General features: G+C 30.9%; 1 protein-coding gene across 2 annotated transcripts; it reads right to left on the reverse strand.

Moving 5' to 3' along the window:
• Positions 1–2,168: 2,168 nt before the first annotated feature.
• LOC121118924 (uncharacterized) lies at positions 2,169–7,952 on the reverse strand. Of its 2 annotated transcripts, none has more exons than XM_071888900.1 (8): positions 7,839–7,952; positions 7,029–7,409; positions 6,719–6,939; positions 6,112–6,657; positions 5,862–5,996; positions 5,589–5,801; positions 5,252–5,390; positions 2,169–2,638 (listed from the first exon to the last, which is right to left on the reverse strand). In XM_071888900.1, exons 1-4 carry the CDS (start codon positions 7,884–7,886, stop codon positions 6,129–6,131), a joined length of 1,179 nt encoding a protein of 392 aa, XP_071745001.1. In that variant the 5' UTR covers positions 7,887–7,952; the 3' UTR covers positions 2,169–2,638; positions 5,252–5,390; positions 5,589–5,801; positions 5,862–5,996; positions 6,112–6,128. The 2 variants fall into 2 exon arrangements, with proteins under 2 accessions (XP_071745001.1, XP_040569457.1); XM_040713523.2 differs by lacking the exon at positions 7,839–7,952 and adding an exon at positions 7,474–7,557.
• Positions 7,953–16,090: the final 8,138 nt, after the last annotated feature.

Here is a 16,090-nt window from a genome sequence, read left to right on the forward strand (position 1 = left end):
ATTAATAGAAGTTGTAGCACATACTTAAAACTACAATTTAAAATAAACAAAAATATTTTAATCCAGTCCTAGACAAAAATTTATGATTTGTTTGAATGAAAAAAGATGCCATTATTATGTCCATAGAAGTAAAGGATTAAATATCGCATAGATGGTTAATGCTAGCTTGATAAAATTTCGTCAAATGATAGACGAAATATTTTGGTTTAGTAATTTATGCTTAAAAATAAAATATTTAAAAAAAAAAGTGATCTTTATACTCCCACCGATTAATAGTAAAAAAAAAAAATTGAAACACCGTGGATAAACAAAATGCATAAAGTGATCGCCAATCACTTCATTTTTAATTATTTATTAATGTGTAAAAATAGAAAAATGATTGAAGAATAAAATTGATTAATCTAATTCAATTTTTCGTGTCATATGTAAATTGATAGCAGCTGATATTATGGCTTAGGAATTATTCTCAGGATCAACCAAATCTTAATTCATAGATGTTATACAATATTATAAAATCCATATTCCATATAAAAACACAAGTTTTAATTTACTTTGAACAATCTTGTGTACCCATAAAAGACGGAGAGTAAACATGAAGATTTGTTGCAGAGTTATTGTAGGTCCTTGTTGGACTCAGAGTAGAATTGAGGATCAACTTAAAAGAGCGAATTCAAATCCACCATAATCAACGTTTAAGAACACTGATAGGAGAAAAAAACAGAAACATCGAAACCTAACAACAAAATACACCGAATATTTTTGTGTCATCGAGGTAGGCAGTAGGTCAAAACGTCAACAGACAAAACATCGAATGGACAAAACGTTGACCGTACAAAATGTCGACCTGGCAGAATGTCAACCCGAAAATATTACATTTCAAAATGTGAAAAACAGTTTCTACGATATTTCAATCCAGACATTTCCCACCCAAGATATTTACCCCACCACTATAGGTATAAACTATCTATAACCACCTATATAAACTAACAGTAAGGAACCCTCACAGTCCCCCATTAATACCTTGAAATTTGGACCCATTTGGGGGACCACCGGGCCCCATAATGAGATGAAATCCACTGCTGTTAATTAAATTACTTTATGGGCCCCTCTCAACTCCTCAATTTAGTCCACGAAAATTAATAGTTATAACGTTGATACAAATTAAATATTGTATTATTCTCTTATAAGTATAAAATAGACATCCCCCCCCCCCCATCTGCATAACTAACAGTAATGGCCCATCAACACACACCCATTTATACTCCGAAGGTCGGGATGTTTTCATGTATCGCCGGGTCCCAAAAAGGGAGGAAACTCAGCACGGTCAGATAAGTTACTTTCAAAGGACACTTCCAATAACTCAATTTTTTATCTAGGAAGTTGGGGCAGCTTTCGTGTACCGCCGGTTCCCAAAACCAGATGAAATCCGAAACAGCCTCAAATATATGGGGTCCTTTGGGGTGTAAATACAAGTAGTGGCGGTTGGTTTCATTCCATTTTGGGGCCAGGCCGTACCCGAAAATAGTCCAAGCATTTGGGGGTAGTAAGGGGCTCTTAGTGGTTGCTTAAATAGTGGCGGTAGGTTACATCCTATTTTGGGACCAGGGTGTATCCGAAAATAGTATCAACATTTAGTTTATATAATGGGTTTTTGAGGGACCCTTACTGGTAGTGGGGGTGTGTTTCAGGCGGGAAATGTGTGAAATGGATATATCACAACACCATTTGGAGGAGCCCCTTATTTTATAATATACAACCGACGTTCTGTCCGTCGAATTTTTGTCCATTTAACGTTTGGTCGGTCAATGTTCTGTCGGTTGACGTTTTGAAGGTCGACGTTTTGTCCACGCACTTCGAGGTAACGCTGTGCTATTGGTATGTTTTTTATTTTTTATTACTACAACAGCTTAAAATATCGGGGCCATCTTAAAGGTTGAATCTTTAGGTTAGTTCATGTTCTTTTTAGAAATCAAAATATGGGTACTGTACTGCGCTAAAAACCAAAGTTCACGTTAGCACCAATTGTTTACATATAGTGAATATTAAATAAATGAATATTGAACCGGTGGATATTTTATCTCATATCATGCCAGACTCTTGTCCAATGTCCATGTGTGAAATTAATTTAAATAAAGTCTCAAGTGAGGTCTAAAATATAAAATATTGTGTAGTTAAATGTCGTTCCATGTATATGAAGCTGTTATTCCTTAATCAAATACAATTATTAATATAGATAAAAAATTTATTAATTTAATACAAACAATGTGCCCACAGGGTGGGCTTAAAGGGAGTAAGTCCCCTCCTCTCTATCAAAAATCTTGCGGAAGGCTCTGAATAGGTATTTATATTAATTAACTATATTATACAATAAATAAGCATTAAAGTCAATTGATTAGATTATTTCTTTTATTCCTCAACATCAATGATCAAACTCCAAAGCTGATATTCTCACGACGATCAAATATTTTAAAAAATGGTTCAGTGTTCCCTTCTGCGTAACCCATGTCATCCTCAAAAAGACAATAAGTTTGAGTTAAACCCATTGGTGTAAGATTAAGGATCTTGTAGGGCTCTGTATGGAAACCCCCGACTTCCTGAAGTAATGTATTCGTTGCTTCACTTAAATGAATCATCAAAGCTGAAAGATTAAAAACAATATATGGAGGTATATTAAGTAGTTATACAGTATGTAAGTTAAATACATCGCTATTAATAAAAGAGTGAGAAAAACTTAAGCAATATCCTTATGGCAAAGTTGAAACGAAAAAATTATTATAAATCAAAGATGGTATGATGTAATAACCTTTTATAGTCTAGTACTCGGATTAATTAGGCGTCGATCATCAGACAAACCTTGCTGTTATAGTATAGAAGATAATCCCCTTTTCTTTTAATTTTTAATGACGTGATGAGCCTGATGTACTTTAGTCTCTAGAGCGCTCCCTTGTAGAGCTTTAGCTACACATCTTCGTTACTAAGCCCCATCTAGAGTTACAATCATAGATTAAAATAATAGTATAATGAAATTTTTATAGTCCTACCACACGTCGTTACCTTGATTGTGTCAGGCAACCTTTCATCAAAAAATAAACATAAAAAAGCCAAAAATCATTATGTACTTAGCCAAAATAAGTAAATCATACCAATTGCCATTTATCTCTTATATACTTGCAGACTATCACTGTCATGTTATTTCTTCACCCTTTTTAAAATGAATTAATATTATTAAAATCTACATAGTATTTTATTCGATACTGTAGAAATAGCCAAAAATTTCTTAATAGAGTTAATAAAATGGCCAATATATATGACGATTTATCAACAAGAAATTGTATTCCTGTTCTTTTGGAAACGGAATATGAGTATAGAATAACTTATTACTTTTTTATTTATCAAAAAAAAAGAATAATGAAATAGCCATGACGTATCAAGGGAGAAGAGAAAATTGACGACTGAATACATATATTTTTTTTTTGTTGTTTTTCTCAAAAAACATATTGTACGTATAAATAATAAAGTGTAACCACGAATTTGTTTTCTCATGAATGACTGCAAGTAACGTTGAGGATTTATTACAATAAGTCCTTGTTGGACTCGGAGTATAATTGAGGATCGACATCGGTGTAATTCTTTCTTATATCATGCCTGGATACGGAGTGGGATTTGTGTTTATTTCCTTCATCTCATAGCTGCTCACAGGTAATTTAATGCAACAGCAACAGCTAAGCTGCTCTCTTCTAACAAATTCTACTAATTACCAGGGTAACCACCCTAATTTTCGGTTTCTTTTTTTTAACATACTGGTGGATAGTCAGGTTAAAAGAAATACAAGGTTAGAACAGCATGTAATCGGGCTTGCTAGAATTTCAATTTGATGTATCACACCGACTGCTGGGCAAGAGATAATTTTGACGGAAGCAGTCATAGTCTTTGACGTCACTATTTCTAGAATTTTGAATTTGATATATCAAACCGACGGCAGGGCAAGAGCGAAACACGCAACCACTCATATACTATGACGTCAATATTAAAAAGCATGGTGTCAGTCAAACATCAGTCGTACATGCGTTTTGGTATTACCTTGTATTTCTATTAACCTAGGGTAGATAGTATTTTTTTCCTCTATGGTCACATCCATTATTTTTATATGTAATTATTTTTTCTTTTTTTTATATGACGCGCTGACCAATACGCTTCTCGTTAAAAAATGAGTTCTCACCAAGACAATTATATATATAGACAGACAAACTTTTCTTTTTGAATATGGAGTTGTTGTTGTTTTTTAGTAATCCTTGTTTTATGGACTTGTAGTTGTAAAATCATTCAACATAAATCATATATCTATATATTAAATGTGAATGTATCTATATTCTATGTCCTTCAATCACAGCCGAACCAATGAGTTGGTTTTTCTGAAATTTTTCATGTAGATTCTGCAAGTACCAGAAACAGTTCTGGTAACTTTTTTTTGGCCTTCGGGATCATGGGGGCCTTTGAATATAATTTTTTACACTTTACCATTACAAACCTTTTAACCTGCTTCAGAGACCAGTAGCCAACAACCTGTGGATGGGGGGTGGTATTCTAGCTTATTAAAAGGGGGTCTGGTTCTTAGAAATGTGGGCTGGTGCAGTTTAAACTACCTTGAGGTTTAGTACTTCACTTGTACAAGCCAGAGTGTATTTTGGGATATGAAGAAGGTTCCTTGATATTTAGAGAAGGGGAGGCAGATAAATTTAACTTGCCTCGAACCCAGATATTCACTTGCATAGCCCGTTTGCTGAGGTGAATTACAGAATATTAAGATATCAAAAAAAAAAAAAAATCGAAAATCCATAGCTTATTTACAAAAAATTTCAAAAATTCACAACTATTTTATTTTACTGTAGAACTATATTATACTTTTTTGGATTTTTAAAAAAAAATCCATAGCTATTCAAACAAAATTAAATTTTTTGGAAAAAAAAGAAGAATTAAATTTGTTGGATATTTTGTTTGGTGGGGGGGGGGCTACAGCCCCCTGCGGACGCCAATGCAGTTAGTCAATCCTTTCTAACTAAATAATTGTTATTCTATCATTGTTGGGAATTGTTCACAGCTTAACAAAAGCAGTAACATCCACAGCTGACAACAATTACACTGTTTATTTTTGTATTAGTGAGGTAACGATGTCTCAGAACTAATTCATATTACATATTATATTAACAGTTAACACTATTTCAGAAAGTAAAAATAATTAAAAGCATTTCACCTCCAGTGTTGTGAATCAAACTATAAACTATTTTGATTGTATCTCCAAAGAGTCTATATCTTGGAAGTCGATTCGGCCTTTGTATAATTCCACCAATGACGTGTCCCGTATGTATGCCAATCCTGAGTTTCAATCGATACTAAAAACATATGATATTTCTGTTTAATTAACATTGATGGTAGGTACTGGATGTCATAAAAATTGATTCAATATGGAAATAATATAGGTATATACAGGTTATTATCAAATTGAAAATAATTAGCCAATTTATTTTTCCTGTCGATATATCAGTCGGCCTTAAAGTTTTGATCAAATTGATTAAGTGAATAATCCTCACCTTTGGCTTATTTGGTGTAATAAAATGGGTTGATTGCCCCAGGAGCTCCAGTGCTACTTTGGCAATTTCTGCTGCATGACTAAGTACTTTATCATTATCTTCTATTCCCCCAGCTACCAAGCAGGAATCATCCATGTAATCTACTTTGTGAACTTTATATTTCTCTATGCAATCCTCATAAAGCTTATAAATTGAGTTGAGGAAAATGACTATCTGTTATAGGAGAAATAAATTCATTTAATTTCAGTTTCAATTTTAATCAAATAACCCAACCTCAATTGGACCAAATTCCTTAATTTGAACTTGAAAATCCTCGACATCTGCTTTTAAAATTGAGAGAGATTCATACTGGTCTGACAATAATACTTTGTTCCTGGTCTTTAAAAAGCCATATTTCTTTGGCAATAACTGTAATATTAAATGGGGCATTAAGACTTCAAATAAAGGAAGAAATATCTTCAAGATTCAAATTGAGCTACTGATTTGATGTTAATTATGGCCTATGTATATATAAACTATTAACCTGTATAAGAATACGATTCACTTTTTTCTTTCAAATTTGATCTCATCCGCTTTATATGATATAGTCGTTGAAAATCTCTTTATAGTTACTGTTGCATTCCGAACTAGAAATATAATTATAGGACTTATGATCAAGACAGATATTAATATCATAATTCCAAAAGCCTGTTGCCGATTTGCTGCCTTCAATTCTTCAACCACTATTGCTTCTATTCGAAGTCGCAGATCTCTTATGGCATCTCGCAATGCCTCTGTATATCCAAAAGTTGCTTGATAAAATTTAAGTGCTTCTCCCGTACTGGCTTGTCTCGGTATTTGAGCCAGTACCGCTTTTCGACTCTTTTGTAATGCTGAGTAATGAACACCTTTAGACTTAATTTTTTGGTATAAATCCTTCATGAAAGGTACGTAGTTCTGTGATTGTTCTAGATACTCATCTCCCAATGTGATATGTCGTATGTACTGAATGTAGTTGTCATAGGTAATCTTACCCTGACCGTAATAACGTATGCCATAAGCTACGGCAATTCCCAGATTCTCAATGCACCTTCATAGTAGACATTTTATAGGTTTTTAGAAATATCTAAATATTTTTAGTTGTACCTCACCTCAACAAATTTACATAAGCAATGAGATACTTCCAAACAGTACTACTATTTGTCGTTTTTATTCCTGTAGACAAATGATTGAGGAAAACAGAATTTACGGAATTGTACCAATTTAAAATGGAATTAATGTCTTCTTCATCTTGGCTGATACGTTGTCGAAAATCTCCGTGTCGTATCTGAAATCGTAGTTTTGATTTGAACATTTCCTTTTCCTTCGATTCCTATTGTAATAGGGTGTTAAAATTCCATCCAGTTATTTAACGAACTATAATTTGCTAATACTAGTTGAGAAATTAATTATTCACTCTACCTTTATATCTGGCCAAGGTGTACGCTCCAAAGCGCCATCCGTTATTTTAAAGCGCTCGGAGAGATTTAACCCAAGGGACTGTTTTCCATATGTAAATATATAAAAGGCAACTTCCGATCTCTCTCTTTGCATATTAGATATGAACTTCTCTAGGTGTGTGGCTCCATTTACTTTATTTCGACTTTCTTCTACGTCTTGTTGATAGATCAGGAGATCATTTAGCGTCGTTGCATTTTGAATAATAAGGGCAGCAATGGGCAAAAAAGGTAGAAGTATCATGATTATAGAATATACTTGCTGACCTATTTTTGTTTTCGGATTCACTTTACAAAATCCAGCATTCAGAACATTGTCCTGGCATTGATTCTTATTGTTAGTGTTCTAAATGGAAAAGGATTGTATAAAGGTTGTATTTACCAAGGTTAATAGAAATACAAGGTTATACCATAACGCGTGTACGACTGATGTTTGACTTCCACCACAATTTTAATATTGTCGTCATAGTAGATGTGTGGTTGTGTGTTTTAACAAAATCTGTTTTTCTTGCGCAGCAGTCGGTACGATACATTAAATGGAAAAATTCTAGCAATAGTGACGTCATATACTATGAGTGGTTATTTTGTTTTGTCAAAATCTGCTTGTTTTGCCCAGCAGTCGGTACAATACAACAGAATGAAAATTCTAATAAGCCTGATTGATTACATGATGGTCTAACCTTGTATTTTATTAACCTTGGTATGTACAAAAAAAAAAAAAAAGTGGGGGTGTCTTTGGGGTGTAGGTAAGGTCGAAGATGGAATTGAAACTTACGTTAGCAATCTCCTTTGTAGTTTCCTCCTCGTTCTTCCAGAGTTTCATTTCTATGTCTATATTAATTACTGTGATCGTAAGTTCTACTTTGGTCAGACTTCTCACATATAAGTAATAACTGAATCCGAATACTCCAACTCTTTGAGTGGGGATTTTTTTATTTAAGAAGATTATTTAGATAAGAGGCTTAATTTATTGTCTATTACTTCTTATTTCCCTTAAATACATACATTCAATTAATTATAGATGTTACCGTTATCAATTGAACCAATAATACGAAAGTTCTCTCATGATCAAATAAAAGATTGTACCTAATGTTTTATAATATTCAAATACATTTAATAGTAATTTGTACGAATACATATAACTCATATTTCCTCCAGGAGTGGAGGTCAACTTTATGGATGTGATATTGAGATATTATGTACTTGTATGTATGTAGACATCCATGGTATATCTACCTGAGCGGCAAATTCAAATTTAATCCTCCTCAATCTGATTCTTTGTTTATTAGCACATTTCCTTCTTCAAATAATATTTTCTTTGTAGGAGTACGAGGAGAAGTCGGGAGCAAGGCATATGGCACTACTGAATTAAGACCCTTCTCAGTGAGTTGGAGGAGCATAGTTTTGCAAAAAAAAATATACCATCAAAATGACACTCCAAACTCAAAAGCTGTGACATGTGGGCTTCAGAATCTGTTGAGAATAAAATATTCCAGATAAGGGACCATACATGTTAACTTTGCAATGTCTAAATATGGTTAAAAAAATAATTTTAAACCATTTACAAAAGGACTTTTCCAATTTGTTGAAGCTTCGGGTCGCCATATGATTATATATGTTTTTGCATATTATGATCTTATCTTGTAGATATCACTCTCAGCTCTCAGAATTAATATAAAAACCCCCATTTAGTATCATTCTCACAAACTCAGATATTTGGGTCGAAAAACTATCTCTCGCACTTTTATGCTGAGTGCTCAATATTATTTTCGTTTGTATTATACTTATTATTTAAGACATAAATAGGAAAACTTTTTGCAAAACAGACACGTTCAGCAAAGTTTCCGTTCGGCAAAATTGCATTCGGCGAAGTGGATTTGGAAAAAAAGGTTTTTGACAAAGTGTACTAGAGCCCCTTCTATATTATGCCTCATTTTAAGCGAATTTATATTATCTATATTAATAAAGCAAATTTTATCATTGTGAATGCATATTTGAATAAAATAAGGCATTTTTGATCTAAGAAATAACAATGTAGTCATATGAATAAAATCTCAATGGCGTTTGGCATGTAGCATCAAGCATGTATACAAGGTGTATTGTATATCGTGCTACCTGATGTATATCATATAATATACAGCATAAAGAAAAAAAAGCGTATAATATAATATTGTTCGCTGACGTATAGTATATCCTAATTTATATACATTTAGAGTAGATGTTAAGAGACGGATGAAATATGAAACACTGGTATGTAAAAATGAATGAACTCTCTTGGGTGTTTAGATCAACTCTTATTAAAAAGAACAAAAAATGAAGTTGTTTATATAAAATTTAAAAAAAGAAAATAATTTTGCTTTAATTGAAGTCAACCAAGGAACCAAAGTACACCTTGGCTCCTCAAATAATATTAAGAAAAGTTTCTTTAACTGTGATTATAATTTCTTTATTCTTGAGAAGAGAACATCTAAGTATTGAGTAACTACTTATGAGTGTGCTCATGAAAAAATGGAGAGTAACGCCGATGATTTGATGCAAAGTTATTTTTATATTATTAAAGCACAATTTGTAGGTTCTTCAACGTAATCAAAAATTAAGAAAGTGTTGCCTATGGGATACACTGACAAGGTATGTAAAAGTGAAAATAAACAAATACACTAGTCGTCATAATAAACATAGGTACGTGCACTAAATAAATTTATAATTTTTTTCTAAATTTGGATATTTTGAAAACTTTTCGAGAAATTAAAGCCATAAAAAGGTGATAATGATTTATGACAAATAAACAAATATAAATGACTAAAAAAACAAAAAAAAAACTGGGAAAACAACATTAATAGAAAATATTTTATACTTATCTTTAATATACTAGAAATATTAATGATGAAACATTCAACTTTGAAATTTTTCTTTCATCAGTAGCACAATCTTTCTTCTCAAAGTTTTTCCCATGAGTTAGAAATATAGTACTATCAATTTAAGTTTATTTTTAAAAATCAGCTGCTTCGTATGTTGTGATTTTGGAGTATAGAATATGAAGTGTTTCTACTCTAGGAATGATAATATTCTATATTTCAAAAAAACCCTAGATTTTTTAAAGTATTTCCCTCATAATATCACATTAATTATAGTGCTCAAAGGTAAGCGCAAACTATAAATTTCATGCTAGAGGGATATGTCACCACAACAGTAATTTGGCTATGAATGATCAAAAAAAAAATAACACGCAACAACAGTTTCTTCTTTTCTAATATCACAACAGTTATTTTTCCATACTTTTTGCTCAGCTCTACACGCATAACTTTAAGAACTGTAAGAAAGGTTTAGAAAATTAAAACTAAAATTTCCGATATTTGGGTATATTTTGGACCTTTTTAAAATATTTTCATCATATTTTCAATGAGTCCTAATAATATCTAGAGGAGCACAAGCTCCAATCACGCAATCTGTTGTGGTGAAAAACATCATTAATGGTGATAAATTCCAATTGATAAACTATATGAGTTTTTGTTCAATAATGAGATTAATATTAGTCTTAGTTTTATCTTAACATCACGTGGTATTTTAAGCAACTCTTTCATTTTGGCATAATATTTGAAATCCTAAAAAAATATTTTGAGGAAAACATGATGTGTTGACTTAATGATTTTTTAAATTAAATTAAATTAGTAATTTAAAGTGATTAATTTGCCCTTCAAAAGTTAATTTAAACTTGAGATCGTGTTTTTACTAGATTAAGTAGTAAATTTCATTCATATAATATCCTTTATTGATCGTTGAATAATAATGCAAGTAATTCATTAATATTTTTATGTATTTATATCTATGTTTGTTGGAGAACAGAAAGAGATAAAAAACTTCATACAGACTGTATCGGTTGCTCATATTCCCTATTTATGAGTTTAAAAGGATCAAAATAATGTAATTTTAAGTAATAAATTTAATTGAGCTGGGAATTAGTAAAGTCTCATGTATTTATAGTCGGAGTTGTATGGATTTGGAATTAGAATACATATTATTCAAATGATAGGAAATATTCCCCCAATAATGTTGCATTAATAATGTAATTAATTTATTGGGATAAACAAGATTTTATATTCGGTGCCGAAATAGAGCCAATTGGAAACATCAAGCAGACTGTATCAATTGCCTTTATCTCCATTCATGTGATTAAAAGGGTCAAAATAATGTAACTAAGTACATCTAATTCCCATTAAAGTAATAATTATGGGTGATGAGTGAGTCGGGAGTCAGCAAAGTCACATGCAATTACTCAGGGAGTAGGTTTGGAACACAAAAATATGTATATTTATCTATAATTTGGAGTCGTAAAATTTAAAATAGATTTAGATTCAGACCTTGAATCTCTAAATTTTAAATCCAACCTCATGAAACTATTTGAATCATACTTAATAAATAAATTATCAGTCCCTGAAATAATAAATCAACATAAGCATTTGATTTAAACTACAAACATCTAAGAATCAATTATACTTAATTTATAGTTTGGAATAATATTTTGTGATCTTGGTTCTGCAATCCAAATATATGAATTACGTGATTTCAAATCCATTTGATTCATTGTACAAATACACTTGACTCTATTTACTTTATGAATAAATCACATCAGTATCAAAGATCAACCGAAGAATAATATTTCATATTAATTTATTATTTGAATGAAACTTACTACATAATGATCTTGTACAAACACGAACTGAAGTTCATTCTTTATATTGGAAGGACAAATTCATCATTTTAAGTAATTAATTTAATAATTTTTGGAACATTTACGTTAATAACCCCTTTAACATAAATTTACTTTGATGTTGAATAGTAGTCAAACTATCATTTTTTGCTCATGAACACATTTTTGGAATTTCAAATATTTTCTTGGAATAGTTGCTTAACATACACCGTGATATTGATATAAAATTACAAATACGGCAAATATTACAATCTTAGAATTGTATTAAATTTATATGTGTTTACCAAGTGGAATTTCTCATAAGCAAGATGCTTTTCACTACCAACAGGTTGCGTGATTTTAGCTTGTGCTCCTCCAGATAGTATTAGACTCATGGAGATAAAATACAACATAATGTAATGTGAAAACGTAGTTGAAGTTGTCAAAAAATAAGACATAGTTGACCAAAACATTCAAAATGTAATAGTTCGGTACGTTAAAACATAAAGGGCGCTTCAAGTACCGTTAATCATTTAAATATTTATTGTGATAATTATAATTTATTAGCATAATTATATAAACTTAGAAATGTCAATATGTTAATAGAGTATTTTTGAACATATTATTTATGAAGGATATTAATATTTATTTCAATTTTTAAATTTAAATATAATTTTATTTAGCCTTTCAAAATAATAATAATGGATTTGGGAGATTATACTGACTCTAATTCAATTCAAGAATAAATGATTATTGATTCTTAAATCAATCTTAAATCTTTATTTTCCCAAACTATTATATAGTTGAAAATTCAAAAACCATCGGAACAACTTATTTTTATTTTTATCAACAGAAACTCTCTCTGCAAACGAAGAAGAAGAAAAGAATATATATAATATTACGAATTCTTTGTGTTGGATCGTTCCTAGGTCTGATTGCCTAACTAGTCTCCCCCTCCATCTTTCAGTCTTTTTTTATCAGTCTGAGGATTTTTACAATTCAACAGTCCTAAGGACCGATACTCCGGTGGTTCAGACTTACTGTCCCAGCTATCTTTATAGCTATTCTTTACTTCTAGCTAAGGATGAATAATATAAAAACGAAGAAAATAATAATAGCTAGAACGTATAATATTAAGTTCTAGCCACATACCTCCTACTTTAAACTTAAGGTATTTTGTCTCTTGAAAGAGGTAATGTTGAACAGCAAGAGTGACATAGTAATAGTTAGTACCTGCGTCATTTTATCTGTTGTAGTTACCATAAAAGACCGATAAGGACCAGTCCTAGAACTAACAAATTTTATTAGGGCCGAACTCATAGGACTACAGGCTTGTAAGTTCTTTAGCCCGATCTAATACTACAAATTATACAATCAATCTACACGACTATCTTTTTTATCTACTCTTAACATCGACTGTCAAAAAAAAAAAAAAAAAAGATGAAAAATATGGTAGCTAGCCTTCTGTATTTTTTTGTTGCCAACTATTAATTACTATTTAGAAAATATTTATGATAATTTATTTCATTGACAGAGTACGAAATGCCACAAAACATAAAAAGAGGGCTCTTAAAATGTATAAATTATTATAAAATCCAAATCCTAAGTTATACGGACTGTTTAACACCCGGGAAAAACTTGTCTACAAATGTATGGCGCTAGTATCGTGGCAAAACCTCATAAAATTTGAAACGATACTGAAACTTAGTGAAAACATAATGTATTGTGAAAAATTTAAGCTCAATGTAAAGTTTATATTATAAGAAAATGATGCTTGCTCAGGGGAGTCCGCAGGGGGTTGGGGGTAGGAGGGGCTTTAGCCCCCAAATCAAGGAATTTTGAAATATTATTGAGATGGAAGAAAAAATAATAATTTTAAATTTTTAAAAATCCAATTAAAAAAAAAAATCCTGAAAATTTTTGCAATGAAATATTCAAAATTGATTTAAAAAATATATTGAATTACTTGGAATCTTGATAAAATGATTGTTAAAATTATTTTTTCCTCTCCTTATAAAAAGAAAAAATGAGTTGACTATGAAATTGATGAACCAGATTATGAGTTATGACAAATTATAAGAAACAAACTTATATAAATTTAATTTATTATTTCAGAAATTTCTTTAGTCTGTATTGAAAGATTGATAACTACAAAAGTGCTGGAAGAATTAAAGTGAAGTAAATAGTTTCCAATTTCTTCAATACAGTTTGAAGATACTGTTCCTCAAATTGAAAAATATATTGTTAAGAATCAATTCGGCAGTAGAGATAAAAATTTGCAATTTTGCACTACAAAGTATCATAGTTATTACTTATTAATTATCATAGATTTTACTTTTTAAGGTGTTTATTTTCAATATAAGGTAAATAAATTTCAAACTTATTGAACTTTGTAAAAAAATGGTTCACTGCAATGAGTTTTCCTTTTTGTTGAAAATCTAGATCATGCCAAGTTATAGCAGTCCACTGAAACTTAAGGTATTTTGTCTGAAAAACACTGGTATTTTTATATATATTTAACAGTATTTACCAACTAGGTCAGGGGTCGGGAAGCCATGGCTTGAAAGGCAGATGTAGCTTTTTTGATGACTGCATCTGACTCGCTTACAAATTTGTAATAAAAAAAATGATAACGTTAAAAATATTGTTGATTGCTGCTATCCTCAGTGTGGCACAACGTTATCAGGGGGCTGTACCCCGAAATCATTGAATTTTTGTGTTGTATTAAAAAAATTATTTGTGAGGAAGAAAAAATTTAACCCAAAAATTGAGAGAAAATTTTAAGGCAATATGTGTTGTTCATGGCTCCATCAGTCAAAAAGGTTCCCGACCCCTGTACTAGGTATATTAACGAATGAAATCCATATTTAAATTTATATCTTGTAAATTTTTCTCCTGATTTCATTGATGCCTATATTTATGGATAGTGACAAAGTAATTTTCATTTTTGACTTTCTCTTAGTAATTATAATTAGAGATCCTATGAAGAATTACAAATTGATTGAATAGAGGGCACATATTCTTGTACATCAATCGGCCAGTATAGGAACTGGTTTGCTGATGCACGCACTAGTATCCCTACAAAACTCAATAAGATTTGAAACGATAATTATGACTGAAAATATTATGAAATGTAAAAGAACATGCTCAAGGCAAAGTTGATAGCACAAGAATATGATGCCTCGTAGTATGGTGAATGTTTCAAAAGAAATTTTACTCCCTCTTAGTGTTTGAAATTACTAAGTGAACTGAGCATTCTTGTACGTCAAACAGTTCCTATTTCTAATTTGAATTGACGATATGTAGAGTCAACTTATGAAAACAGTTGTAAGGAATATACTTTGTTATATCTTTGTTTATTTCAAAAAGTGAGTCGTGCTGTGTGCTTTATCCTTTATTTTGAAAAAAATTTACATATTTTGTACAAATATCCTATTTTACTATGAAAGGGTGTATTTAGTTAAAAGTTAGGCTGCTATTTATATTTCTGGCCTAATAATGAAAAAACAAAAACAAATGGTTACTAATGAAATTGCCTTTATTGCTTTTCAAAATATCTCCATGAAGATCAATACACAATTTTTACAAGCGTTTCAATCTGTTTTCGAAGCATTTTTTCTATTTTGATTGAGGTAGCTCCAAGACATAGGTTTTGAATGCATCAGTTGCTTCTTCCGGTGCTAGTCACTGAGCATGTAATTTATTCTTGATGTATATGAATAGAAAAAGTTTTGGGGCTAAATCAGGGCTGTACAATTATTTGATACCAGACACCAAATTTGAGTCCAATCCGTTTCCTTGTTAAAATTTGTCGTTGAATGACGCTGTGATTTGAATGAATATGAATCGTTATATTATGCGTTAAAATCATATTGAAGAATTACTGGCTTTAAAATTTATACGATTTATGCTTTATAAATGATGCCCAACAAAACATCAAAATTTTTCTGATAATGGAACTTTACTATAACAACAATCTTGAAGATTCCAAGACCCTGCAACTTTATATACTCTATATATAAAGTTGCATAATTATACTGGTAATACAAACGTATAATATAATTCTTCATCACTAAATATTTAAGTTTTTGCTGTGGATCAGATTCCGTAACAAAATTCCAAAAAGCAGGATCCGTGAGTTCTAAAAAAACAAGCTGCACACTATTAGTGGTAATGAATGATAAATTGAAAGAAATGAGAATAGATGATATATTCTGGCTAAGACTGGCTTAAAATATATTATTTTTTCTTAAAGTATAAAATGAAATATTTAAATTTAACAGTATTTATAATTATTTACTAACAGGATCCCATAATTTGAAGAAATGGTATCCCTAAAT

This window comes from Lepeophtheirus salmonis, chromosome 5, assembly GCF_016086655.4.
Source record: "Lepeophtheirus salmonis chromosome 5, UVic_Lsal_1.4, whole genome shotgun sequence".
Classification (NCBI taxonomy): domain Eukaryota; kingdom Metazoa; phylum Arthropoda; class Copepoda; order Siphonostomatoida; family Caligidae; genus Lepeophtheirus; species Lepeophtheirus salmonis.